This window comes from Pocillopora damicornis, chromosome 2, assembly GCF_964200805.1.
Source record: "Pocillopora damicornis chromosome 2, jaPocDami1.2, whole genome shotgun sequence".
In the NCBI taxonomy this organism is placed as follows: Eukaryota; Metazoa; Cnidaria; class Anthozoa; order Scleractinia; family Pocilloporidae; genus Pocillopora; species Pocillopora damicornis.
In genome coordinates, this window is record NC_142671.1 from 10,399,028 (window position 1) to 10,426,817 (window position 27,790).

Sequence of the window (27,790 nt, forward strand, 5' to 3'; positions counted from 1 at the left end):
GGCCCCAGTAGGTAGTAGTGGACATTTTGAGTCCCAGGCTTGTAACACACCTAATGTATTTGAGTTGGAAGGAGTAACATATACCTTTGTTTGAAATTTTTAGGAGCATATGGTGCAGCTGTGCTTTACAGAAAAAAGGATGATGACTCACTTGTCATCCTGAAGGAAATATCTCTGCATGATTTAACAGCAACTGAGAGGCAGATGGCTATGAATGAGGTTTGTCTCTTTTGTCCTTACTATTTTAAGCCCACTTTGCTTGATTAAAATGAATGTTTTACTGCTTGAGGTGCTAAGATCATTCTTATTATGTTCATTATATGTAGCTTTGTGACACAGAACCATTACAATCTGGGTGTTAGTTTAACACTGATAAATTATTTAAAAAAACACAGTGACTGCAAAATGTTAGAACTGCTGGTAAATATGTCAAGAGAACAAAATTGGAATTGAGCCATAAAAGCTGCACTTGGTGATCATAAAAAAGAATTGTACATTCTTACCCTTTTATCTCCCAGATTGAATTTGTAATTCTCCTTACTGTCAATCATACAATTTTTATAATGTTAGTTCAGAGAATTTAGTATTGGATCAAGTAATTATTCCCAAATTGATATTTTTCTTTATTCTTGTCACTTATCTGGTTGATATTGTAGTGATATTGTATGGAAAAATTCTGTCTTGGTCACTCATGGGAGTTAAAGGGATAACTTTACTGGTACAGATATTGAATTATTTTGAATTCATTATCTTTGCTTACTAGAAATAAAATGCACAGATAAGTTAAGTACCTTGAGAATGTTTACTTGCTTTTAGCATATTATTGTCATAATTTCACTAGTTATTACTAAATATTTTTACATTTTCACAGGCCAAAGTGTTGTCCAAGCTTAGTTTGCATCCTAACATCATCAGCTACTATGACAGTTTTGAAGTGGATGGCACACTCATGATTGAAATGGAGTATGCTGATGGAGGGTGAGTTCTGCAGCATCCACACAGTTCTTTATCACATGGCTTTTATTTAATATATTTTGTACATTTAAGCAGCATACAGCATACAGCATACAGCTTTTATTTAATATATTTTGTATACAATTTTAATGCATACCTCCCAAAATCTCCCCTGATAATAAGAGACTTATATGGTTGGTTATAGGTTATTAACCTTTTATAGTAAGAATAGTAGGAGGAGAGTTATTGCTTCTCCTCGTGGATGGATGTCAGTCTATTGCAGGTTGCTTGTAATCTTTCTTCTCTTTCCCCCCTCCCCCCCCCCCCCCAGTGTCACACTGGAGAGTGCAGGAGAGCTACTTGGCCCAGGATTGGAAGCTGAACCTTCCTGGCTGCACTTCAGTGCACGTACATATGACCACCATACCACCCAATCATTATTATTAAATGATTTATTGGCAGCTTCTTCTTCTTTGAATTTTCTTCTTATACTCTGGCCTCTGTACTTTTCCTTGTAGGACCCTGGCTCAGTACTTGTCAAGACTGGAAAAAGATTTGGAAGAAAGAGAGATCCTATTGATTTTTCAACAGATGCTGTCTGCTTTGAAGTATATTCATGTTAACAACATCCTTCACAGGTACAAGTCTGATCCTATGCACTTGTTGTATGCCTGTCAGCTTTTTTTATGAGCATGTAACTAGTGAGGGAGATTATAGATGAAATTTCAAAATTAGTTGTAAAATTAGCACTCTTGTATCAGTAGCAGCTTTTTATTTTAGTAATGTCATCCTTTTAAAGGCCTGTTGGAGGCCGGAAATTGTTGGGAGGTTGGCAGAATTGTGTTTTTAGATGAAAAAAAAATTGTTGACAGAAACAAGTTTAGGTCTTTCTTGAAACTGGATGATTCCTGAATTTGTTTTCCCAAGTCCACTTTTGTAATTAAAAAGCAGGCAAGTTAGTAAAGTTCCAACAAGGATTGTCTCATCATCTGATGGCTGTGTACTTTTGTTCCTTACATACAGGGATCTAAAGACAGCCAACATATTCCTTACCAAGGAAGGTGTGGTCAAACTGGGTGACTTTGGTATCAGTAAACAACTGGAGGGCTCTAAGGCAAACACAGTGCTGGGAACACCTTATTATATTTCACCAGAAATGGTATGCTCATCTGATCATGACTGTTTGAATGCTGGAAAGAGCTAGCCTCTCAATAAGAGAGCTAGCTAGCCTAGCTAGCTAGACAGAGCTAGCCTCTCAATAAGTTGAGACTCCCCCTCCCCCCCCCCCCCACATCCTTCAGCATACTAAATGAATGACATGCATTTCAAATGGATTTTTGCAGTGTGAAGGTAAAGAATACAATCACAAGAGTGACATTTGGGCCCTGGGCTGTATTCTTTATGAAATGGCCAGTAGACAAAAAACATTTGAAGGTTCCAACCTTCCAGCATTGGTCAATAAAATCATGAAGGTAAGGTACACAATTATACAAATGAGAGCCTCTCGCTCAATACACTGTTACTATCTTTTCATCACAAACACAATTGTCAATCTTGTTTATATTTCCTCCTCTCAGCTTTTTGTGAAGTGATTCATGTGCTTGGACATCGATTCATTTTATGCTAACAAAGTGGGAAAAAGTTACTTTTCTGTCTAAAAAGAATCAATCTTTGTCTTCATTAACCTTTGAATTAAACTAGGAAGGGTGTGGGTTTGGTTCTTTGGCTAGTGTGAGCCTATCTGTAGAACTTTTGTGGTAGTAATAACAAATCCTCTTCCTGGCCTTTGTTACTGTCATCAATTGAAATTCATTTCAGGATGATAGGAAGAACTATGCCAAGTTGCAACATTATTTGTGAAAGTCAATCCATATTTTGTGGTTTATGTTATGTCTTAGGGTCAGTTTGCTCCAATAAGAGGGAATTACAGTCCAGAGTTTAGAGCTATGGTGAGCATTTGACAGTAATTTGTGCATTTTCGGTGTTTTGCCCATTTTTACTTAATATTTATTTTCCTTCTTTTCATTATTTTGCTGGATTGCTAAAGGTTGCCATTATTTGAATTCTACTCACTTCAGGTGGGAGACATCCTTCAAAAAGATCCAGACACAAGACCAGATGTGGAAGTGTTATTGCACGAGCGACTCCCTCCGGTACTTTTAGAGTGAATGTCAGCACTCCTATTTTATCTGATTCTGAAATATTTATAATATCATGATCACTTGCAAAATATTTTTTTGGCAATGTGCCAGTTTTTTGATAAACATGGCTATCCTGTTTCTGTCGTCCAAGCAGGCCACTACTGTGCCCAACAAATTGATTGACGGTCAGTACTACAAACAGCTGAGAAGGAAAACACTGACTGCATTCCATTCACTCTTACATTTCACCCTCACAACCACGTGGTTAAATCTCTCATTCTTAAAAACTTTAAATTACTCCAAAACGATTCAGTACTGGTACTATCTGTTCGCAACCCCCACTGATTTCATTCAAATGTGACAAAAACTTAGGCAACTTTTTGGTAAGAAGTTCATTTTAAACCAATGACCAATCTGGAACTTTCAAATGTGCTTGCTCACAATGCAAAACTTGTCCTTTCATTCATAACATAGAGAAAATGATGGGACCCAAGAGATCCATTATGATCACTGATCACTTAACGCGTACCTCCGCCAATGTCATTTACTGCATAACTTACACTTATTGCAATAAGTTATACATTGGCAAAACAGGAAGACGACTAGGTGACCGCTTCCTTATATCTGGGCAGTTTGGAAAGCTGCAAAACACTAGAGCAAAATTTATCTTCCAAATTGGCGTTTGTAATCCCCACAGTATCAATGAGTGCTTTCCATTCAACTAATTTATTCTTGTTTTCTCGTCACCATACTACCACTAATAGTGTGTCTCCACTTTCTGCATATAAACCCACAAACAACCCACAATTCCTCTAATCGCTCGGACGCAGTGCTAATGCCTGAAACATCAGCTTTCTTACTCTTAATGGTGGCCAATTTAAGTTTTCAGCTCAGCTGTTAACACTAAATTACCTGCTATACTCTCCCACTGATGCAGCACCACAGTTTCTTTAGAAACTTACCCCCTTTATTTTTTTGATGTTTGGTTTTGAATTTGACAAGGGCTGTTGTCTCTGATTCACTGAAGCACAGAATGCAATTAACATTGCAAACTGTTAACAATTAACATTTGCAAACTGAATTATTTTCTAAGTTTAAGTTTTTCGCCCAAACTTCTTTGTATATTCTTAAAACTTCTGAAACATTGTGTTTAATGATGCACAATTGGCTGCATAATAAAGCACTTTATGTAGCCTCACTTTTTAAATACTGACTTGTTCACTACAGTTTAAAATTATCTGATAAATATATAATAAACCTTTTTTTTTTTAGCTTATGAAAAGGATTGAAGACACTAGTGAGGATGAGCTGGGAAGCTCCATTGATCAAAGCCGTAAAGTAAAAAGAAGGTAAATCTTCCTCTGGTTCTTCCTTATCAGTGTGTATGTGGGGTATCTGAGAAAAGAGAATTCCTTGGCTGCCTTGCCAAATTCTCTGGCCACATTTTGATGGTGCAAGTTACAGTCCTTTTTTTGTCTTCAGAAGTCAGGAGATTGTTCTCCAGTAACTTTACGGTATTCTCCTGTTGGCACATTTCTTGACAAGAACCTTGCCCAATGTCAGTTTTCAGTCTTAACTCAGCTGCATCACTGTTCAAGCTGTTTGAAAAGTTTGACCAAATTTTAAAAATTTTATCATTTTCAGTTCATGCTAATCTCCTCTACATCAAATCATTGTCACTTGTGTCCAGTCTGGTCTTTCCTCACAATCGTTGTGTGTAGCAAGATTTTAATGTAGTGGTTTTCCTCTATTTGTAAGTGAATGCTAAAAAAAAAATTCTATCAAAGCCTTTTCGTTGGAAAACTATGAATTTGTAGCCAGAGATAAGTAGATTTTCTTATAACATGAGGAAGTGTTAATCCATGTCATCTCTTTTATCTATTCTTCACAATCATTCATTCCTCTGTATCATATCACCTCAAGTATATCACCACTTACCTTCTAATTTATTGCAATATAATTGAATTATTTCAGAACTCTTCTGTATTACCTGGACTTGTTATATACCAACATGTGTCCAATTGAAATTCCTGCCAAGGGGCAACTGAGAGAGGTGACAACTTTATTTCATAATACTATATTCATTTTTGAAAAGAGTGTGTGTTTCCCTTCTTACAAGGGTTATGTAAGAAGGTAAAGTTAGGAAGTTTTGCTCTAAGGCTGGTCAAGTTATCACATCACGTGTACGTTAACTTGTTATTAATTAAAAAACAAAAACAAATTTTTTTTGTACTCTTCTTTTCATATTTTTTAACATACATACATACATAAACTTTATTAAAGTGTCAAGGTATTTAGCTAAAACCTAATTGTGGACACTAAACAAAATTTGGATCCATATCAGTATCTGGGCAACTGCCCACCTACTGATCCCAATTTTTTTTCCTGGCCTGTGGGTGGTCAATGTTACTCTAGGCAGGCCAGTATATTAAAAATTAATTACAAAGCAAAATATAAAAAAAAACAAAAGAGAAGACATGGGAAATAGTTTATTAAATGAAAAAAAAAGGAGGATAAAAACGTAGATACTTACACTTCCTGCCAGTTTTACAGCTTTTAAGACCCATTACCTGGGTTCCTGGGTCTTTTCCATGAAGAGAGTTTGAAATCTGTTATTAATCAAACATTACAAATAACTTACTTCTAGATGGAGTCTTCTTATCATCCTTATATATATCACAATTGTTTAAAGGTTTCTGTTGGCAGTTCTCATATTGCTATGGTAACAATGGAACATGCGGTATACACATGGGGCAGTAACTGCTGTGGACAGCTTGGTCATGGAGATACTTGCAGCCAAGACAAACCCACACAAGTAGAAGCACTCAAAGCTAAAACTATTTGGAGGTAGGGCCCGGGTTAATAAAAAGCTTTGTGATGGTACGATTTGTCGATCAGCGTAATCATTTGATTGTGGCAAGTCTCAGTATCACTGTCATCGTTCTTTCGTCTCTTTGTGGAAAATAGTGCCAAGAAGATCATTTACCTTTTACTTAGAGTACGTTTTTAAAACCAAAAACCCAAACCGAACTTATCACTACGGCAAACCAGAACAATAAGAGGAAATATACTCGAATGAAGCTATTGACATTGCTCATCCTAGCAGTATGCAGGAAGCATGTCTCATGTGAACTTAGTAATGGACTAGCCCGTAATTGAGTTTTCTGTGGCTCAGTGACGGGGCGTTGGAGCGTGGAATCCTAAGGCCTGAGTTTTGATTCCTCACTAGGATTTTCTTTGCCGTACGCTCGTGACAAGACGGAAAGAAGATCTTTCTTTTGAGAAAGCAATCTTAAAGCACCTTAGAAATCAAAGTAATTGCAAAATTTAAGCGTAAAAATATGTTGAATGATATAAATCTCAACTAGGGAAAAATGTTTCCTTGTCACAAATGATCACTATGTTTTCCTTTCATTTTTGTCCTCAGAGTTAGCTGTGGAGATAAATTCACGGTGTTTGTAACAGACAATGGTATTGTGATGACGTGTGGGCAGGGTGAACTCGGCTGTTTGGGGCATGGAGACTGGTCCAGTTCATCCAAACCAAAGTTGATTGAAGCGTTGTTGAGTTTTGATGTGACATCTGTCAGCTGCGGCAATGCTCATGTTGCCGTGGTAACCAGCGATGGAATGGTGTTCTCATGGGGCTGTGGAGAAGATGGGAGACTGGGTCTGGGAGACGAAGATAATCGGTAAGTGATTTATATATCAGTATCTGGGCAACTGCCCACCTACCCCTCCTCTAACCCAACATTAACCCTAACTTAAAAGATAAAACGGTAAAAACGAACGATAAAATCCGACGTTTCGGAGTAGTCATGACTCCATTATCAAGGTAAAAGTTTAAAACATGCAAATAACAGTATTTAAGCGATGTGGCGCGAAAAATTAACATAATAGGTGCGAAGATTATACAAATACTTTCGCACGAATAGAGTCCGATTGCACGTTCAGGTTTGGCTTTAAAGTTCTTATATAAAGCATTTCGTACAATAAGCAGTCAAATTTGTTCCTGCACTTCTTAAGAACTTCGAAGCATTTCAGTAGGTCCTGAGGGATCGTCCCGTGTACGTTCTTGCAATGTTTGGCAATGGCTGAGGATTGTTGTTTATGTCCTTTTACACGATTGTGTAAATGTCCGCGTGTGTATCAGGTTATATAGGATACACACGCGGACATTTACACAATCGTGTAAAAGGACATAAACAACAATCCTCAGCCATTGCCAAACATTGCAAGAACGTACACGGGACGATCCCTCAGGACCTACTGAAATGCTTCGAAGTTCTTAAGAAGTGCAGGAACAAATTTGACTGCTTATTGTACGAAATGCTTTATATAAGAACTTTAAAGCCAAACCTGAACGTGCAATCGGACTCTATTCGTGCGAAAGTATTTGTATAATCTTCGCACCTATTATGTTAATTTTTCGCGCCACATCGCTTAAATACTGTTATTTGCATGTTTTAAACTTTTACCTTGATAATGGAGTCATGACTACTCCGAAACGTCGGATTTTATCGTTCGTTTTTACCGTTTTATCTTTTAAGAAATCTCTTTTAATAACCCTAACTTGTTATCAATAGACTGTTGTTGAGTTAGGGGAGGGGTAGGTGGGCGGTTGCCAAGATACTGATATTGATCCACAAAGCCAATGTCGAATGCAATGTTTCAAGAGACGTCCGCATACTTTGAGGCTTGTCACGTGTAACGACACTATTTGCTATTTTAACACAAATTTGTCTGATTGAAAAGTGTAGAAGCGAATGTAGTTGAACCCAATCAGCGTGACTAGCTGTGTCACGAAATCTATCAGCTCGTGGATAGCGACGAGGCGAAGCGGCTTTTTCCATTGGGAGAACGATTACATTTCCAATACAATACTTATAAATGATCTTTAATGATCTCCTTAAATGATCTCCTTGTTGTCCCAGTCGCGGTTTCTTAAAAAGCTAGAATTGTACTCTTGGTAACTCATCAAGCAGTAGCTTGGGCTTCTTGTGCAGAATATGATGTTTTTTTAATTCTCAACAGCTGCATTCCCACAGAGGTGACAGCGATAGATGACACCGTGTCTATAAAACAGGTCAGGTGCGGTTATGATGGAACAATGTTTCTCACTGATACAGGGGCCCTTCTCGCTTGTGGCAGGTTTGTACAAAGTAGTTTTGCCTTCTCTGTTCAAACAGGTTTTGAAAACTACAGATATGAAAGTGATAATAGAGGGAAACTCAGAAGCTTTCGAATATTAAAAAAATTGTCCAATACATTTTAAAAAATACTTTGTGGCTGGTATAACATGGCTTTTCGTCTCGGCCAAAAGACTCATCAGATACTTTTCGGAAATTTCAAGCAAACTCGTTGAACATTACGCCTATAGTATAGTTCTGTTCGCGAATTTAAGATGCCCTCTATTGCAGAAGGATTTTCAACCGCACGCTCACGAGTCACAATTATAGTATTATCGAAAATGGCGTGGCAATTGTTTGACACACCAGCCTTTAGCATGGGAAAGATGAACCCTAGTGGAAAAATGAGACGAATGAATGAAGAAAAGAACCCAACGGAAAACTGGGAGAAAGGAGTCACATTACTTAGTCTTAGAATAATACTCATTTTCCGCGGCGATGGAGAAGAATTGGTGGTGCCTTTTGTTTTATGTTGTTGTAGTTTTTGGTTCTGCAATATGGACTTCATATCTTACATTAAACCCAATCAGAAACATTTAACCTAAAGTAAGTTACATACCTTTGCCATTAATTACTGACTTGTATTTGTTGACTCTCTCTGTAACAGCAATGCAAACAACAAGCTTGGACTTAACAATCGCCAGGGATTCCTTATGCAGATGAAGAACCTCCTAAATAAGGTACAACTAAGGCATGTGGTGTCATCGGTGTTGTAAGTTTGTCGCAGCACGTATCGTGCAAAGCTGGACTTCAGTCATTGTATGTGTACTTTTTTCCTTTTTAACCTGGCATCAAGCTCGTTATTGCGAACTTTAGCAGGAGCCCATTAACTGGCTCCTGGGCTCCTAACTTTAGTGGAAGCTGGTATAGATGGAAACAATCCTATACAAAAGATGAACCTATCTCGCTTTTGTTACTTGCGTTTTCCTAATAGTCCATTTTACAGTAGCGTGCTTGGTTGCCAAGCCTTTGAACACGAGTGAGGCTGAGGGTGACCTTGTTATGATACAAACATTGTTGCTTTTCAAATATAAATTACTTGGCTATTATGCTAACTAGATACTGGTCCCTATCATAACAAAGTCACCCTCAGCCTCACTCCAAATCAAAGCCTAGGCAACTAAGTACACGATTGTAAAATGGCTCATTCCATTTTTGGTATTTATTCTGAGTTCCGATCGGCTCCCTCCGACACTCACCTAAGTTCTGATGCAACACATTTACTTTGGTTGTCGGTTCACGACACTCAATCAAATCAGAGCTATCGTTAACGTTTTGTTGTTTTCCAAACTGAACAGGTTCAGGTTGATGGCAAGAATGTTCCTACAGCTGTCAAAGTGTTATCTAAGCACCGCGTGCTTGATGTATCGTTGGGTCCCGCCCACAGTGCAGCGCTTGTAGAGCCTGGTTTGGTTTACACTTTTGGCGACAATCAGTATGGGCAGCTTGCCTGCAACAACTGTAAACCTCGAGAGGTACCAGCCATTGTTAAGGCTTTAGAGGAAAAGACGACCACGGTGAGATGGCTTACATTTTAGATACAGATTGTGTAATGAGGAGTGAATTATGTACTCGATTCAATCGTCTTCGTCGGTTCGTTTGTGTGTCTGTTCCATCTTTCGTTCATCGGTTTAATTCGCATTTAAGAAATGAGCGTGATATTTGCTTGCAAGTTGGGAGAAATTTCTAATACTAATACTAATATTGTATGTCTGCGTCACACGTTATTGGAGAAGGTATATATGTAAGCCCCATTCTATCCTGGTGCACATATTTATCTGATTTGTTATCCCTTTCATTTATGCCATTCGGGTTGAAAAACGCTGTAGATTGACGGGAAATGTCGGGTCATCTCTGCCAATCACTCAGCTTTCCTGTTCCCTCCCCCCCCCCCCCACGCTTCTCCGCCTCCCGCTGGTAGTTTTAGCTGATCGATCTGGAGTCTTAACCCTTTACTTCGAAGATCTATTTAGTCATTCTTTCCTCCTTGAAATAAGTTAAGAGAATTTGGTGTGATATCAGCGCAACAGTCTCTCGCAAGATTGATTAATTTTGTATCATTTCCAGTTTTTTTTTTCCCGGCCTCTTAATTTTTACTTGGTTATTCTTTCAGATGATTTTTTGCGGCAAAGGCTTCACGCTGGCCGGAACGAATGATAACGACGTGTATTTCTGGGGAACGAGACCCGCTGATTACAGACGCAGTCAGAGTGAGAGTGGAGAGAAGACGGATACTGAAGGAAGCTGCAAGAGACATATGCGAAATCCCAGCGGAAGCTTGAGTATCGGTAGCGCTGACAGCTTGGAAATTTCTCCTGGGTAAGCCGAATGTTAAACAAATAACGTTTCTCGTGGGAAAGGTGGTCTGGGTTGGACCCTGACACGAATCATCGCGGATTTATTTATTTATACATTTATATTCAGGAATAAGAGCGATCATAACAGCGGAAACCAATCATCTCTATCAAAAGATACAAAGAAAAGAAGAGAAGGCGTGCTTGAAAATTCAAGCTCGTCAAGACTCGAACGGGGCAGAAAAGAGGGCATGCAGGAAGGATTCTCGATGCCACAGTCTTACAAGAAAAGGAAAGACGGAGTTCAAGAAGACCTTAATGGCAGCAGTGCTAGTTTGATGCAGAAATCAGTTGACGGGTGAGTGGACAGTGTGACATTCTTCTTGGTTCTTTGCTGTTAACATCGGAGTCTAATTGGATTTAAGAGTAAGTTTGTTTACTTGGGGGCCCAGTCTTCAAAAACAAGGTACAGTTCTGCGCTCGGGAATGTAACCCAAGCTCGAGAGTAGCACAAATTTTCATATGTCTGGGCGTTAGTGATGATAAAAAATATCGGCAAAAAAGACTGTATTAAAGTTTTAATTTGACGACCTTTTTAGCATTCTACCATATTTCTCTCTCTTTTGATAATCTTGAGGGTATATCGAACACGTTTTACAGCCTCAAAGAACTTTTTCTTCGCCCCACGTACGCGACAACGGACCTCTCTTTGTCATTTTTTGTGTTTTGTATGGACTGCCGTTGATATTTTTGATGGTTTTTTTTCCTCTGAAGAGTATTTTCTGATGGTGACTGTGGATCAAAGGAAGACCCGTGTATAAACTACATAAGGAACGCCTCTCGAAGAGGACAGCTGAGCGACCAAACTTTTGCCGCGGGTTTTTTGCGAATCAGCGACAATGATACAATGCCTTCGCCTGTGCGATTGTTTCACTGGGACACTTACAGCATGTACGGAGCGGGGCAGGAGTACGAATTTCCTGTCTACTTGTTGGACGTTAATGGTTTTTCCGTCAACGTTTTCGTACAGATAGAAACAACAGCACCACTTCCTTCCAAGCGGAGATCAAAGAAGAGATCATCGAAGAAAGCCAGTGAAAGACGCCTCTCTAAACAAGCTTCAGTCTCTGATAGGTAGGTATCGCCTGTCACGTGATCAGCACGTGATTCAATCAGCAAGAACGTACGTTAAGTTGCAATTGCGGCGATTACTTACAGCTTTTGTCTTGACGTCGACGTAATTCTAAGGTAGAGTTGCGTACAATATGGAAGGATAGGACATGAATGCCATCTTCATATCAAAATATCAACAGCTCATAAAGTATCTGTATTTAAAAATCCAGATTTTACAGAAGGGTGGGAAAAGGAAAGTAAAATGTTTCATTCTTTAAATTCGCTCCCAAATTTAAGTTTTCGTTTTTTGCCTCCCAATTGCAAAATATTTTCATTCAAGCTGTCGCCTTCAGGCTTAATCCATTAATAAGCGCTGAATATTGTTTTCCAGTATTTCTGGTAACACCCGTGGACCTGCTGGTCTGGACTCCTCAATGGGATCAAGCTCATCGGAACTGGACACCACGTTGGGAGAGGTAAGAATGGCTTCTACGGTTCGAAAGAGTAAAAATTGTGTCGATGAAAGGTTCCTGAAGTATGTGGTTCATCTGCATTCACAGAAAGCAGTAAAATGTAAAAACATCTCACCAGGTGGAGGAAAAAATCTCCCACCCTTTGACCGTAAGGATGACTGCTTGTTAATTTCTCCTTACAATTTTATCCTTGAATCAATTACTAAGGTCATGAAAATAAAGGAAATGATCACCGACTAAAGAAGCTCTTGATTGTTGAACAAATTCTCCTTGTCAGGACCTAAGTAAATATATAGAAAACAGTATGGGTAATATACATTCTAATGTGAGGATGTAAAGGGTCATGAGTGTGTTTGGAGCGAGTAACAGCTCGAACACACATATTCACCTGTGAGTGTGAAAAGAAGCAAGCTTACCAGGTTGTGATTGTTTTAGTTTTTAAGAAGATAGTGCGAGATTTGTACACCAATCGCGAAGTATACAAAAAAAAAAAAAAAAAAAAAAAAAAAAATCGCAATCCCTCATTGCTCTCGTCACTTTCAGTTAAGAATAAGAAGCTGTTATTAATTATCATATGAAGTCATCAGCGTTGTGAGTAAGAGAGGTTTTTGTGCATTTTGAAGAGAGAGACACTACGTGAATAGCGTTGTTTTATTGACTTTGATTTAGGCCCCCACGTGGCTGAAAAATGAACTCAAAGAAGGAATCATACGCGTCGGTGAAGATCGTGATGACTCAGAGGATGAGGAAGGTGACAGCGAAGAAGCAGACAGTGAAACAGAAGAAACTGACAATGGTGAAGTGAAAAATTTTGTATCGGCGACATTCACGGCTAAAATTCCGCATCTGCATACCATGAACGTAGAGTTAAGAACGTAATTGTGACCAATTGTGGGCTTGTAGACATATCTAGAACAGACACCTCTTTTGTATAATGTTACTTTTCTTTGTCAATCGAGGGTAAAACAAGTATGCGTGTTTATCTTAAATATAAAGGTTAGGCGCTTACAGATGTAGAAAATGAAAAGGCCTCGGTTAAACCCATTTACTGAAACCGCTACATCGATGAACATAAAAGAGTAGCCTATGCAGATGAACTTTACATGATTGATAGATGCGCACAACGGGTCACATGAGGTATTTAATTGGAGCAGAGGAGATACATAATCAACTTCCTTTTTAAGTAATGGATTCCCAACACAAGGTCGTAGTTAAGCAACTACTTTGTAACTCATTTTTTTTTTGTTTTTTTTGTTTTTCTATCCCAAGCAGGTTTGGACAGAGAGAAATCAAAACTGACGGTAGCATCAGCGGTGGAAAATGCATCAGATAGTGACAAGAATTCCAAGAGCGCCACAAAAAAGCTGGCAGAAAAGGTGGAACGATTTAAGCAGAGTCGAAAGTCTCACTCGGAGACAAGGATTGTTGGTGGTGTTGCTATAAACACTGTGGGTAACAACACTCCTTTGAGTGTACAGTCGAGTGCTGTGTCGGTGAAATCTGAATCAGAACTGGACAATATACAAAACAAGGTACTTCATTTATTTTTCTATCATTTTCTTCCATTCTGACTGTCGTATTCAACCTTTTTAGTACTCTCTTTCTTCATTATGTCGGATTGTACCATTCCTTTGTTCCTTCCTCCCATACTCGTTCCCAATCCTCTCTCTCCCACAAAACCGTCTTTCTCCTTTCTTCCCACGCTTTCTCCCCAACGAATATTACTAACGTGATCAATATTGGAGATTCTTCTTTTATGAAGATAAGCACTCCTTAGATCCTCATACAACCTCAGTGATGGTAGACACAGATGAATTGCAAGGCTTGCCGACCAATTTAAGCAGACAATTTCTAATGCTCTCCTGCAGTTTAAAATGATTATAGGCGGCCTAAAATATCCTAGCTCAGAGAGGCCGGGTTAAGTCGAATATGTTAATTACTCCATATTATATTCTAACCGCGATATCTGAACATTTCTAGCGCGTGGTCTTTGTTCCTGATGCTGATTAAATGAACGGCAGCTTCGTTTTCTCGATTAGCTCACTAGCTTCCATAATCGTCAATGTTTTGCGTTTGTGTCAACGTTAATTGATAGCTGCCTATTGTACAATAAACGTTGGTAGTTAATTTGAGCTAGGAAAGTTTGCGTCGAGAAATGTTGTGGATGGTCACTCTCAAGAATGTGAGCTCGTTTAGGGGAATGAAAATAATTAATCTGACCTTCAATTGTCTTCTAGGAAACTGGCTCCGAATCTACCAAGCGGACTAAACCCACCTCTAAAGAGTCATTAAACTTGTCCAAAGTGTTTCCTCGGCCCGCTAGTAGTCCAGTGACCTCAAAACACAAGCGTTCCTCATCGGATGGAATGATCATTGATGAAAAAACGAGGACAACCTCTGACTCTGGAGTAGAGTTAACACCTGTTGAAAAGTTTAACAGCTCAAGTGAAGGGTCAGGCAGCACGGCAAGTGGCTCCCGAAAAACTTCGTTAGAGTAAGTTATGGGCGCCGTTTCCTTGAATTAGGTTTCCCGTAATCTGGCGTAGCAGTCTTTTGTTTCGTTTTAGGCAAGAGGGAGAAGCTTGAGCTAAGTAGTTTGCGTAAAAAGAAACGAAAAAGACTTTGCGCAGGCTGACATATTAGTTTTTTAAAGTTCCAGCCACGGGCATGTAACTTGTCACAAGCTGGTACTATAGAAGAAGATGCTCAATAGTTGACATATGCCTCAGAAGACTTTCGAGTCCTTTCGAAGCCAAAAAACTTCCGATTTCCCATACAAATGATTTTCCACCTGGGCTACAGGGAGTAAGGTGGTGATCCAGGCCTCATACTAGGTTCATGTGGTCTCACGAGTGACAAGCGTCCTGCAAACTGCCAGGGTCATCAATGTTGAGAGCGTTCTGTATGCAAGAAAGAAGAAGAGAGATGGTACATTCTGCTCTTGGTCATTGATCTTGCATCTAGATTACTACCACACTCTGCCCATTCCCGCCTGTTCTTCCGTCTTCTGAGCATGGACAAATAGAATTACCTTGGTTTTCCGTTATGAATTTTCTGAACATTTTAAGCCGAGGATGCCTGTTTCCTGGTTACTAGCTCCTTTCTTCTTTAGCAAGAGAGTAACGAAATGCTTGAAACAAGGCATCGAATGGAATGCCAAAGAAGGACATTAACGTGAGCTCTTCAGTCTTGTTTACTCATTTGTTTCTTTGTGTTTTAGCGTGCGAACTCCGAAGAAGAGCACTGGGTAAGATACTTTAGCTGATGGATATCAACATCTGTATGAAAGGAATGTAAAACTTTTAATACATTCATCTCATTGTTTTACAAAGATAAATCGTACGTAATTTTTGAGACGCTTCTTTCTGGTTTTGGGACCAAAATTAGGTGGTTTTAGTTTTTTTTAACACTTTTTTCGGGTTTATAACATAGTACTAACTACAAAAACATATCACATAGAGACAAAAATAAATGAAGATAGGAACAAAAATAATTCTAACCCAAAAGGGCAGGTGCGAACGGGACTAGCGTCCCATGCGAGGCACCGCCCGTTTTTGGTTGCATCAATAAATAAGCAGGAAATATAGATAGGAACGAAGGCATCTTTGTTCTATTACAACGTACCTTGCTGGTATATTCTCTCGACAACAGCGGAAAACGTACTGGAAACAAAAGGCTTGTTAGATTTAGACTTATCGATAGATTTACTTACTTTGACTTCATTCTCTAGTTTATCATATCATTTTAACAGAATACGGTCTATTGATATGTATCAGTGGGTAATTATGTACAATTTTTTGAGACTTTACGACCAATTATCCCAATTGCAGTGGACTATACTATTTTAGTTTTTGTGTCAACAACTTTATTGTTTTTACTTGTTTTAGGAGCATGTCGCCCCAGGCTCCTCGCTCTCCAAGAGTCAGCGACAGGCAAACAAGCGTGAATAAATCCGTAGATCGACATCTGGAGCACAGGTGAGTTGAGTATGAGCCAATCAGTGAAATACATTTCGGTCATTCTTGTGTTTACAAGCAAAGAAATGATCCTCGCATATCAGCTTCAATTCGAGAAATTACAGAAAAGTAGTCTGAAAAAGTTCAGGGTTTCACTAGATATTATTAACCTTGCCTCCCAGACACTAGGTAGGCGCTTCTACCAGTTGAGCTACGAAGCCACATGTCGAGAGCCAGACGATTTAAATGGGTTATTCGTTTCCGTTAATGAATCTAGTCAAAGTGAAATATCAATCTTGATGGGGCGGCTTATACGGTCGCTTGACATGTTGTACGAATTTCGTGCAAGCCAAAATATTTGATACATTACCAAGCCCAGTGTTAAGTTCACCCATGACTACCATGTCATGTTATAATTACTTATTTTAAATATCATTTTCCAGGAGACCCGCCGGTAGGGCGCGTTATGGTCAGGGTCCATTCAGGAAAGTAGGGTAAGTCAGGAGTAACAGTTATCATGTCACTTTTTTTTTATCTATTTTCCGTCGGATTTCCCGTGGTTAATTTTTCTGACATTTTTTAGGGGTTGATCAGGGTTTTTACTCCAGTTACTTAAATTACTCAAGCCCGAATATCTAGAGAGAAATTGTTTCGCTTCGCTCCATTTTTCACTTTTTATCTCAATAGTTTGCCTGGTCTGGATAACATGGTGTATCAGCCCAACAAATAATTTTTTTTTGTTAATTTGGGGTGAAGTATCTTGGGGTATTTCTTGTATAATTTGCCGCCTAGTGATTCGGATGTTTTTCCTCACTTTTCCTCATCCCTTTCCGATTGTTTTAAAAAAAAAACATCAGTGGCTTTCACCGTATGTTCTTCATAATCTTTAAGGTAATTGATATATCGTGAAGTCAATTTCTATTTTCTGCTTTCGCAGTCGATCTATGATGGTTTTCTGGATTAAGTCCTCACGTTGTTTCTCAAAATAGCCGAAATTTCTCTTCACTAAAAATTACTTCTGAAATGTAACTTGCTGTCATTCAAACGTTTCCATGTAAAAAAAGCAAACAATTCTGATAAAAATTAACAAGCATTTTTTTCGCTGTTGGAGTCAATATATCTTTTAAATGAATCCTATTTCAGCAATTCTTCTATTTAGGAGTATTTTCATTTTTAAATGGGTTGAAACTTTGCATGAACCGCAAATTAACGTTCTGAGCCATCATGTGTTTTTGTGTTCAGCTTTCTGTTTTTACGCGTTTCGAGGCAACGGACAATTTTAGAACTGCATTTAGCTTTGCCTGGAAGGGTTTGTGAATTAATTACAGCAACCCAACGAAACGTTCACGTTATCAAGCATTGACGGGAAGTTATTCGTCGAGAAATATACCTGATAAATATCCGTATTAAGTTACTTATCAACGGATAAATGATTGAATGTTAAATCAAAATTCTACTGTTTTGAAAGACAATTTGAATTTATTCAAAGGAGAAAAGGCAGGCGGTAGCGTGTTTCTCTTTGATGTTTAGACATCAAACAGAATTACCCTTAATGGCAAGTTGAAGATTGTTTTGACGTATGAATAATTTTGTGTTTGGGGTGTTCTTTCCTTCTCTGTTCCTTCAGGTTATTGCTTTGCTATTTAGAGTTTTTGATTCTGTTTCGTTTTTCTAAACAGGGCCGGTCGTTCGACCGATGACAAGAAAATGGCAACGAGTGATGCTCGATCGGCTCTCTCTCGGCGGGAACAGGTATTTTTATTCTCTCGATCAATTACTTCTCGGTTCGTTTCCTTTAAAGCTGTGTTTCTACAATACGCCGCTCTTTAGCAAATCACGGAATTGTCATTTGAAATGTGAACATTGGAAACGTTGCTTTGTTTACTTAGTAATAGATAGAAAACCGTAAAGAAAGCTCAACTTGTGTTGAGGTCAAAGTGATTTGCTCAAGGTTTCTTCTCCATGTCTTTTTGCGGTTTTTCATATTTGAATACCGGTATTGTGTTAAATTTTCCTGATTAAAAAAACTGGACAGACTATGTCTATGTCTTGAAATTGTAGATTGGCCATAAAATGAATTTTCAAATCATTTTTTAATCCATCGAGGTTTCCTTAAGGAAGGAAAGAAATCGGTTTCGTTACCGTACTTCTGGCTCGAGTTTAAGTGACGATGCTCTTCATTTCGAAATTGCTGCGGCGCATTTTCTACCATTTGTCTTTGTCACAAACGATACAACACTGAATTGAAGAAAAGACACACTAATCGGTCTAACGTCCAGCCGCTAGATCAGACACGAGATCATAGCAATTTTTTAAGCAGAGCTTAGGAACGAACAACAATCACGCCGTTGTTGTCTTTTGGTAAGAGCTATTTTAAGCAAAATACTAGCGGCGAGACCAAAATAAAGCTGCTGTTTTCCCAAGGGGGTGCGAAAATCTTACAAATAGAAAGTTAGAATTTTCCAGAGATATCATTTACATGCCTCAGTTCCTCCCAGATGTGGGCGAAGGTATTTTAAATGACATCTTATCTTATATTTAATCCTTCAAAGAAAAAAATTTGTCAAGACCACAAAGCCGTCAGATTTTGTCGCTTTTAAATATTTTTTGTTTTGATATTAATTTTCTGTGAGAAATCTGCGAGCGAGAGATGCGATGAGTTTTGACACGTGGCCTGAGTCGTAGATGGAGTGAGCGTGCTACATCAGGCGATGTGTATTTTTAGCGTGTTTGATGGCATTTGTTGAACACAACACAAATCACTTTTATTTTCTTTTAAACAAATTTCTTGACAGAAGCCAGTCTTAATTTGCAGAGCATACAGCCTTTGGATATCTTAACTGCGAAGATTTGTCTACAAGTCGTGTTTTGACATCCAGACTGGGCGAATAAAATTTACGCGATAAGTGTGCAAACCGAGCGTTCAGAGCGGCTCGAAGTGAAATGAAGGACTTTGGGAAGTCTAACTGATAGCTTTGATGCGCGCATTTTAGAAACTTTAATTCTTCCGGGGGTTAAGTCTGAAAGAATAATCTGTGAGGTTTTTTAGATAGATAAGTGCCTTAAGTTTTCGAATTTCTTAACGCAGCTTATGCTTATTGATTTCATTGACTGACCGTCTGACTTAAGGACTGAATGACTGAGTTGTAGGCTTGCTCACTGTTTGCCAACCTAATCCCATTCATTGACTCGTTCTGAGTGACATATTGACCGACAGAAAGACAAACAGACGGACAGAATGAAAGACAGACAGAATAATCGACCGACTCTGTTTCTTGAAGGGAATTTTCAAATAACAATTGTGTTTTTTTGTTTTTTTGTTCGGCCAGGCCGTTTTGGAAGAGTTGCGCCGCGAATCTGCTGCAAAACACGCTTCTCTCCAAGAAGAAATCGATAGACTAAAACTTGAGAAGGATGAGGTAAATGACACAACGTAAAAGAAAGATAACTCCTAATTTTAAGATTGGATTCTAATCTTCATATCTTATCTGAACTGAGAGTTTTAATTTTTTATCCAGAACGAAAGACGATTACAAGAGCTACACAGGAAAGAACTGGAAGTGGCGGAGAAAGCCTGGGGCGAGCAAGAGAAAGAGGCAAAGGTGAGTATTCAACCTGTTCTCATAAGAATATATTTGGTTGTAGTTTTCGGTGAGGCCCTTTATAGTTTTCTGAGCTTTATTGCACAGTCAACGAAGAATGACTCGAGCACTCGTGTGTGACTTGAGCCATTCAAGATAGCGAGATACGTCGCTCGACTTATGAAATTATCACGTTTTGCAGCGGTTTGCGTCGGAATCATTTTGAAACTTTATTTTATTTAAAGTTTTACCAAGTAATTTTATTTGCTAAATTTCAGGAAAGAGAGGAGAAGTTGTCTCACGAAGTTCTTAATCTCAAAATGGAATTATCGAAGGTAAGGTCATGATTAAAAGAAGTGTGGAACGCTAATTTACATGACTATTAAATGGAATCATTTTCCCGCCATTTATGAGAAAGGTCTATTTGTTTGTCTAAATTTCGGTGAATTTTCGCGGCCTTCGTTTCGTAATTGACTTTGGTGGCTGAATATATCGGCGGTTTTATCACTGAGTGTTCTGGGAGAAGGCATTGATGCTCACCTTATTAATAATGTAGTATATCATCGAAATTTTCTTTAATCCATCCGAAAATTTATACTTTAAATCGTGTAAATTTATACGGGAGGCTTTTTTAAGCTTCGTAGCTCTTTGAAGAAATTTGGAGACGGATCAGTTAGTTAGCTAACATAAACCCCAATCATACCAAAGCTTTAACACTTTTTAAAGCTGTTTTGTTAAACATAGAAGCTGCTTAAACCAATGTTTAATGAATGAAGGGGTAAGTTTCTAAAGAAACTGTGGTGCTGCGTCGGTGGGAGAGTATAGCAGGTAATTTAGTGTTAACAACTGGGTTGAAAACGTAAATTAGCCACCGTAAAGAGTAAAAAAGCTGACGTTTCGAGCGTTAGCCCTTCGTCAGAGCGATTGGATCGCTCTGACGAAGGGCTAACGCTCGAAACGTCAGCTTTTTTACTCTTTACGGTGGCTAATTTACGTTTTCAACCCAGTTGTTAACACTAAATTACCTGCTAAACCAATGTTTGTCTCGTTCAAATGACGTAGCTTGAAAAGACAAATTAATGACTACCTGATACTTATGGAAAATTCAGTTTTTCAGTTCTCTATTTCTAATTTTCATTCAATTAAACTCAGTGTAACTAAACATGTTTTTCTGGTGTAAATGGGATAATAATGGTAACAGGTGCAATTACAAAGTTAAAGAGCGCAAAATCAAAGAAAATGTGGGAAAAGAAGAAAGGGCAGTTTGGAGCACACTTAAGCCAAGCGCAAAAGACAAAGGGAATGAATGACATTTTTCTGCCGATAGTGGATCGGAAAGGTCCTAAAATGAAACGACAAATCATGGGACCGAAAATGCAACGTAAACAAACATTAATGTAGTGGAATAAACAAAATTAAGGGCAGAAGGAAAAAGGTCCCAAAGGCAAAATGGTGAGATTGAAAAACTCTAAAAACAATGTCAGCTAAGATCGGCACTCTAGAAAGAGTGAGAAACTCGTTAAACAATATAAATGCAAAGAGCCCAAACGATGAAAATATAGAACGAAGAATACAGATGCGGGAGAGTTTTTTCCTGCTAGTGTAAAGTTCTCTTATGAAGCGCGTTCTTTTCCCTTTTCCCGGCTTTTCCTGTGAATGACTTAAAACGGTGACATACGTAAACCATAGCCACTTGACGTATTTGTGTTTACTATCTTATAGCAATTCGATAAACTTCAAGATAACTACAACGTGGTGTTGTCGCTACAGGAGCAGTTGGCTCGAATGCAGCAGGTACGTTGACCTTCCTACCCTCGACAGTGGCGTAATCAAAACTGAATTAGGAACATATTGAGTTAGGCCAGTAGTATGAAACACCTTTTTAAATAAATCTGTTGCCTCTTTTTCTCCTTTAGGAGCAGCTGAGACAGCAAGCAAAAGAGAAGGTGAGCCTCTTCAAATTTGTAAGTCATTGACCGGTTTTTCGAAGTGCGGTGATCGCCACCTAAGGATTAGAATGTAAAATTATCAGGGCCCTTTCCATTTGCACGGAAAACCTGGTCTTAATTATGGTGGTAAATCAAATTTTTGTCTGGAAATTTTCGATGTGAGCTCCCTAATGCTTTGTTAACTTAATTTACAGCGTCAAAATTCAGCACGACAGAAACCCATGGCCAAGAGCTCTGTATGTGGAGTGATGTGAAGTGTCCCGTGCTACGTGACAACGCATCTTTTCCTCGTAACCAAGATCTTCAGAATACCGACAGAATGCTACAGAGTTGTGTCCATAGAGCTTCAAGCACTGTATTAGCCAAGGAGACCACCGTGAAGAGCTGTGTTTTACATTTTAACTTCCCTAGTGAAGCGCTATGTGATGATATCGTTTTAGGCTGAGTTGGTAGAAGAGTAATGGTTTGAGATCGGCCTTTGGCTTCATATGAAAAATATTTTCCCTTCTAAAAGGGTACAATTAAATTAAATTTAAGCTAATACTTAGAGCAATATAAATTATGAATGTCAGTTGTGCTCGGTTTCGGGCAAAAATTTGTACTAAAGAGAGAAGTATGCTTCACAATTTTGTAAACATTTTTGAGTGGTCTGACGTAGATGTTTCCATTTATGGTTCACACCATTTCCTATGAAGTATGATTGAATTATCATAGAGTAATAGAGCAACTTGTAATTGAGTGTTATAAGTAATCTGGGATTGCTTTGGTTCGGCTTGACTTGTTCTATGATTGATGCAGGAAACTCACGCCACTTTCTAAACCAATCAGATTTAAAACTAAAACTAATCGCAACTTGGTCAGTCGCATTTTCCCGCGCTTTACGCAGTTTGAATGTATCCTTATTGGCTCGCTGCGATATATATATATATATATATATATATATATATATATATATATTCTTTTTTATTCGCTGTTGTGATTACTTTGGTTTTGGTTTTACGACACTCAATCGTAGTCAGCGCTATTTATAGTGGCTTTGAAACTTTCTTGATTAGATTTTGTTGGAAAAATTGGCATAATTTCTTCAGAAGAGGGAAGACATTTATCTTTCTTCTAAGAATGTCTCAAAACACTTCTTAAATGAGTTTTTCCTTGAGAGAGGCGTCCACTAATATCTTTCAAAGTATTTAATAATGAAACTGAAGTTACTGCTGGGCAGTTAATCTTGTTATGGCTTTAAAGATTGAGAAATATCAAGATAAGAATAATTTTTGCTTAGTTCTCTTGTAAGCCTGCTTCTAAGACCATCTGTGTCAGAACGGGCACATTTTTATCGGCGAAAGCTTTTTTTAAGAAAATTATAGTTAAACATCTATAAAAGCCTAGTCATGTACAATTTAAGGCGTTCGGTCAAAAGATTATTCTTGATAGCCCAAATTTAGGTCTGACTGGCAGAGCAAACTGAGATGAATTGTGGTAAAGAGGAGGGGGCCTGGTAAGTAAGTGGGTAGTTTTCGTCTAATGGCTGAATGCAAGTCCAGAGATCAGCCTTTGGAAAGGTTACGAGTCGAGTAGCGCTTTAGAGCTCTATTCTGTGTGTCCAAGTAAAAATATTCGTTTCCCTGGTATGTACTTTATTAAGTCAACCCTTTAACACCCCGAGGTAACTGTCATTTGATTTCTCCATGCGGTCCCGACGTAAAGATCGAATTCTCCTCTCTAATTCAGAATGACTTGGTAGAATTGTTAGTTGGTAGAATTACTGATTGGATCTTGAGAGTGAATGGGTTGAAAAGGACAGAAAAACGTTTCAGACCTTCTTTCTATCAGCTTTGCATAATGTACATGGTTTCTTTTGTGGGTACTATTTTAAAAGGAAAGGCACACTCTACGCTCTTAGTATGGTAAAACTATCTTACAGGAACATTATTGCAGTGCAATCTGCCGAAAGCAAAGTATTTTTCGCATTTGTACAAATTGCCTTTAAATAAATGCAATGTACTTCTGTATAGAACTTACTTCTTATTGGTCTCAGGTGTCATTTTGATGTTAACTTGTGTGAAATTTATTGAGTTAAATCTAAATCCAGAATCAAGTTTAAATGAAAGTCGGACGACCGACTTTCTCATCACAATTGGGGCAGGATCCGGTTAAATTTTAAACAGTGCGACAACTGCGATATAGTGATAGTAAAAAATGCTTTGGTTATGTAATGATTTGTTGGTTATCACGGGGAATCCTGCGCCAAATTTGATAAATGTAGTGTATGTCGCTGGCATAGTGGTCCCACATCTCTGCTACATAGGGCACTCTACAGTATTGCCTTAATTGACACCAAACGCTCGAATTAGTGTTTGGGGCGCTTATTTCAAAGGGACACTTGTTTGCAGTCTTCTATCTTAGTAAGACTTTGTCTTAAGTTCAAGTGAGCAACACAAGTGATTCTTAAGAACATGACAAGAGCATAGATTTGATGAGGAACACAATTTGTATGCCAGGCGCAGATTTTTAGTGCGATTCACTGTTCGAAGTCCCAGTTAACCTGCAGATCTAGGTAAAGTCCAGGGTATAATTTTTTGCTAACGTCAAGTTCCATCGTCAAATATTTACCAGCTCCAGGTGTCTAGAGCGGTCACATTTATAAATAGATAGTGTGCCTAAATACATTAAGTTTCACAGAACGTATTGCACGCCTTGTGCAAGAGACGGTCCGTCAACGCGCTGTCAGTAAGAATCGATTGTACGCATCGCCGTTTATTTCTCCTCTGTTGTTGCTCGCCGATAGAGGAAGTCGAATATAAGTAATTATCAACATGGCTAAAAAAACAACTCGTTTTTTAAAAATTATTTCGCTTGCTTTTGGTCTTTTAAATAGATTACTAGTTTCCCTAGTGGTATAATTGTCGCTGGGGACTGAGCTCTAGAAACTCCTCGCTGTTAGGTCCTTTGAATAATGGCCCAGTGTGCCCCTCGACGCTTTAGTGGAAAAGATGTCGGCAACTTTGTTGTTGTTTGAAGGCTTCTTGCAGGAGTATTTTGAATGAACTGCCGAAACCTCTCGCGCTGATGAATCAAAAAGCCGGTTTTGGTTGTTTATTGTAATCATTGCCTTTCTGTTGAATTTTTTTCGTCGGTGAATGTTCACTGTTTCGTGTCGCCGTACACATCACCCCACGATTCTTTGTCGGTCTGCTTTTTCGGGAAGTGTAGGAGGTTTATTGGACAATTTTCGACCCTCTTGTGCTTGCCGACAATATAAACGTACAGACGTTTCTTTTGTATGACAACTCTGTGAATACCGCCATACTTCAACCGCTTATGAAGCGCTCTGGAAACCATTTTTATCACTGAGCATAACAACATTGGGAACATTTCAGCGACTGGAAGGATCGAAGTTTAGAAGCAAAGCGTTAGTACGTGATATGGAAATAGATGACATAGGTACGTCTTAACGGTGATGTATTCAGTTATTAGGTGTTGTGGCAACCTTCTTTTCAATTATGGTAACATTGCTAAAGTTTGCTTCGTCTTTCTTGTAGTAAGTACCATATGTGTAATTGAAGGTCGCGCGCGTCGAAGATATCCAAACGATCGCAATGTGTTCATATATCTGCAATTTTTCCTGTCAACGAGTTTCACAGATGTTTGTTTGACCTTGTCTCTGCGTTGAATGGCCTTCGTCGTTCTGGAGAGTTTTCGTTTTTAAGGTTACTACTAGGGTTTTTAGATTCAACGCGTTGTATTTGATCTAGTAAGCTTTGATGTTTCTCTTCGCCTTGTTTCATTTATCATGTTTGTCTCAACCTCTGAAATTTTGACGCATTTTCCTAAACGTGTTTGGTCTGTCTTGACTCAAGCAAGACGGGTACTTGTCAGACAAGCACCATTCTGTAACAGCAGACATTCCATATAAGCCCATTACATGCCCTCTGCCTTCGTAAATATTTACTGTTTAAAGTTTCTAACTTCTTTTAGACCTGTCGCTAGTCACTCTTAAAAAAAGCATTTAAGGGTATAAAGATCTGTATATTCTATCATTCACTGACAATGTAGTCATTTAAAATAATTTCTGAAGTGCATAACTGTGTAGGAGAACGATTTTTTTTGTTCATTTATGATTAGTGAAGACCAATTACAGTAATTAAAACTTTTTTCTTGATGTAAGATATGAAATTAAGCGTCAAAACTTGTCATCGATGTTCTATGAAGGAGATCAATAATCAGTTTGTTGTGCTGGTCTGATTGTGCTTTATCGGAAGCTCCACTTTCCTCTCAATCCTAAAAGTAGCTACCTCTAAAAAGTAGGTGTAAATATGATGCATGGAAAAAAGAAGCTGCCTCTGGAAAAGCATGCAATGACCTTGCAAAAGTAGTGACCTTAACACTTTAAACCCTTAGAGTGACTGGCATCAAATTTCTCCTTACATTATCATCCCTGAATCACACATTAAGGTCATGAGAATAAAGGAAGTGATCACTAACCAAATAAGCTTTTGATTGGTAAACAAATTCTCCTTGTCAATACCTTAGGAAATGTATAAAGAGCAGTATGGAGAATATGCATACTGATTTTAGGGTGTAAAGGGTTAACAGCAGTTTTTGTTGTAAGCCAAGAAACAAGTACTTCCTATTTATATTTTTTCGGTTTGTTCCTACTTTTCTAATTTCTCATCAAAACATACACCAGGCTTTGTTCCAAAGCAGTTCTGTTTCCCCTTGAATACATACAAGGGTGTATTCATTAACACAGTGTATTCTTTGTTTTACCTAGACGAGACATTCTTTGATAGAAACATAGATGAAATTGATGTGAGAGAAACTCCACAGTAAGTACATTTGGTTTTAGCATGTATTTATACCATCGTGTTAATGTTATATTATGTACATATATATATTTGAACTTTGTTTTGAATCAGCAGGATAGAAATGTCACTATTATTATCACTTTATTCCAACATTTATTGTTATAACGGAAACTGACATAAAGAAAGATGAGCATGAGACGAAGAAAAAATTCTGAGTCTAACACTTGTGACAAGACAAAAAACATCTTCCTCTACTTCTTTACTGAACTCAAAACTTACCATCTCTCTTATCCTATTTGAAACCAATATGTCATTTGACTTCATAAGTTTTTTTATGGTTTCAGCTTCATAGAAGCTAAACCGTATTGTCAGCGTGTTGTAAGTAAGTGAGTGAGTACGTAATTCGGAAAGTCGAAGTAATGCCGATGGGACGCGGACTCCTCAGTCGATGGTTTATTGACATGTCCGAAGTATGTTTGCGTAGTTCGGAAAGCCGAAGTAATGCCGATGGGACGCCGACTCCTTAGTCGATGGTTTATTGACATGTTCGAAGTATGTTTGTGACAAGCGTTTGATGATGGTCCTGAGAACGAGGTTGAGATTTCACAGTCGATATTTCTTCGCATATCACATGAGCACATGGTGAACGTCGAAGCAACGTTTTCCGATCTGTTTCTGGGCGGTGGTGGATTCTGAGGTAAGTTGTCATATATTAGCGATGGTTTTGTACTATTTAACTCTAGGAACAAGACAGAGCTCTCGAACATTGTTTCCGTTGTTTGCTGCTAAAACTTCGTCTAGGATTTTTGACGATTTCTGCAAGTTTTCAAACAAAGTAGCGATTCCTGAATCAAAGTGTTTGTTTGGCAATCGTGATGGCAGACTGACTCGTGTAGCCCAACTGCAGCTTCTGTTGCTCCGTGTATGGCATTTCGTTGTGAGTCTAATTTCTCAAGATGAAAATAATTCCCTTTTGGGAACAAACAATGTCCATTTGGACACAAATAACTCCCTTATGGGAAGTAAACATGTCTTTCGAGACACAAGCAATTCCCTCTTGGGAACTAATAACTTCCTTGTGGAAAGAAAAATTGCCTTTCGGGGCGCAGCATCTGATCATTCACAAGCTAAACAAACGTCTTTGCTTCAGCAATTCGAATTGTTTTGTAAACAGGGGTTCAAGAGAACTGTCTCTGATTCTGACTATGAAAATACAGTTAAGATTATTGGTTGTGATTCACACGATAAGCGAAATTCATCTTTTAGTGAAGTGAGTGTAACTGATGGGCCAGCCAAGGTAAACCTCTTCAGGAAACCTGATTGACGTCGACAATAT

The 27,790-nt window shown here is 38.5% G+C and overlaps 4 protein-coding genes across 5 annotated transcripts in view; all 4 read left to right on the forward strand.

The window, feature by feature from the left end:
* LOC113670898 (uncharacterized) overlaps positions 1 to 23,663 on the forward strand; it is a 28,122-nt gene extending 4,459 nt beyond the window's left edge. Inside the window, exons 5-35 of the mRNA XM_027187111.2 lie at positions 104 to 219; positions 872 to 978; positions 1,473 to 1,592; positions 1,978 to 2,113; positions 2,298 to 2,426; positions 2,853 to 2,903; positions 3,033 to 3,107; positions 4,368 to 4,444; positions 5,070 to 5,148; positions 5,788 to 5,942; positions 6,523 to 6,786; positions 8,129 to 8,245; positions 8,891 to 8,963; positions 9,582 to 9,800; positions 10,397 to 10,602; positions 10,708 to 10,935; positions 11,352 to 11,711; positions 12,082 to 12,166; positions 12,833 to 12,959; positions 13,436 to 13,695; positions 14,401 to 14,657; positions 15,384 to 15,410; positions 16,051 to 16,140; positions 16,563 to 16,613; positions 17,799 to 17,871; positions 19,449 to 19,538; positions 19,638 to 19,721; positions 19,979 to 20,035; positions 21,423 to 21,494; positions 21,617 to 21,646; positions 21,844 to 23,663. Coding sequence (XP_027042912.2) covers positions 104 to 219; positions 872 to 978; positions 1,473 to 1,592; positions 1,978 to 2,113; positions 2,298 to 2,426; positions 2,853 to 2,903; positions 3,033 to 3,107; positions 4,368 to 4,444; positions 5,070 to 5,148; positions 5,788 to 5,942; positions 6,523 to 6,786; positions 8,129 to 8,245; positions 8,891 to 8,963; positions 9,582 to 9,800; positions 10,397 to 10,602; positions 10,708 to 10,935; positions 11,352 to 11,711; positions 12,082 to 12,166; positions 12,833 to 12,959; positions 13,436 to 13,695; positions 14,401 to 14,657; positions 15,384 to 15,410; positions 16,051 to 16,140; positions 16,563 to 16,613; positions 17,799 to 17,871; positions 19,449 to 19,538; positions 19,638 to 19,721; positions 19,979 to 20,035; positions 21,423 to 21,494; positions 21,617 to 21,646; positions 21,844 to 21,903 — 3,875 coding nt within the window. The 3' untranslated portion in view covers positions 21,904 to 23,663. The remainder of the gene's footprint in view (positions 1 to 103; positions 220 to 871; positions 979 to 1,472; positions 1,593 to 1,977; positions 2,114 to 2,297; positions 2,427 to 2,852; positions 2,904 to 3,032; positions 3,108 to 4,367; positions 4,445 to 5,069; positions 5,149 to 5,787; positions 5,943 to 6,522; positions 6,787 to 8,128; positions 8,246 to 8,890; positions 8,964 to 9,581; positions 9,801 to 10,396; positions 10,603 to 10,707; positions 10,936 to 11,351; positions 11,712 to 12,081; positions 12,167 to 12,832; positions 12,960 to 13,435; positions 13,696 to 14,400; positions 14,658 to 15,383; positions 15,411 to 16,050; positions 16,141 to 16,562; positions 16,614 to 17,798; positions 17,872 to 19,448; positions 19,539 to 19,637; positions 19,722 to 19,978; positions 20,036 to 21,422; positions 21,495 to 21,616; positions 21,647 to 21,843) is intronic.
* Positions 23,664 to 24,580: 917 nt separating this feature from the next.
* LOC113670901 (uncharacterized) overlaps positions 24,581 to 27,790 on the forward strand; it is a 30,041-nt gene continuing 26,831 nt past the window's right edge. The window contains exons 1-2 of one of the 2 annotated variants that reach the window (XM_027187113.2): positions 24,581 to 25,090; positions 26,421 to 26,475. In XM_027187113.2, the coding sequence (XP_027042914.2) occupies positions 25,072 to 25,090; positions 26,421 to 26,475 (74 nt within the window). In that variant the 5' untranslated portion in view covers positions 24,581 to 25,071. The remainder of the gene's footprint in view (positions 25,091 to 26,420; positions 26,476 to 27,790) is intronic. The other variant, XM_089195434.1, reaches the window with a different exon arrangement.
* LOC149049844 (uncharacterized) overlaps positions 27,082 to 27,790 on the forward strand; it is a 9,978-nt gene continuing 9,269 nt past the window's right edge. Inside the window, exon 1 of the mRNA XM_089195439.1 lies at positions 27,082 to 27,151. The gene's annotated coding sequence lies outside the window, so the exon portion shown is untranslated. The remainder of the gene's footprint in view (positions 27,152 to 27,790) is intronic.
* LOC149049845 (uncharacterized) overlaps positions 27,094 to 27,790 on the forward strand; it is a 4,360-nt gene continuing 3,663 nt past the window's right edge. Inside the window, exon 1 of the mRNA XM_089197409.1 lies at positions 27,094 to 27,790. This exon is cut by the window's right edge and continues 3,663 nt beyond it. The gene's annotated coding sequence lies outside the window, so the exon portion shown is untranslated.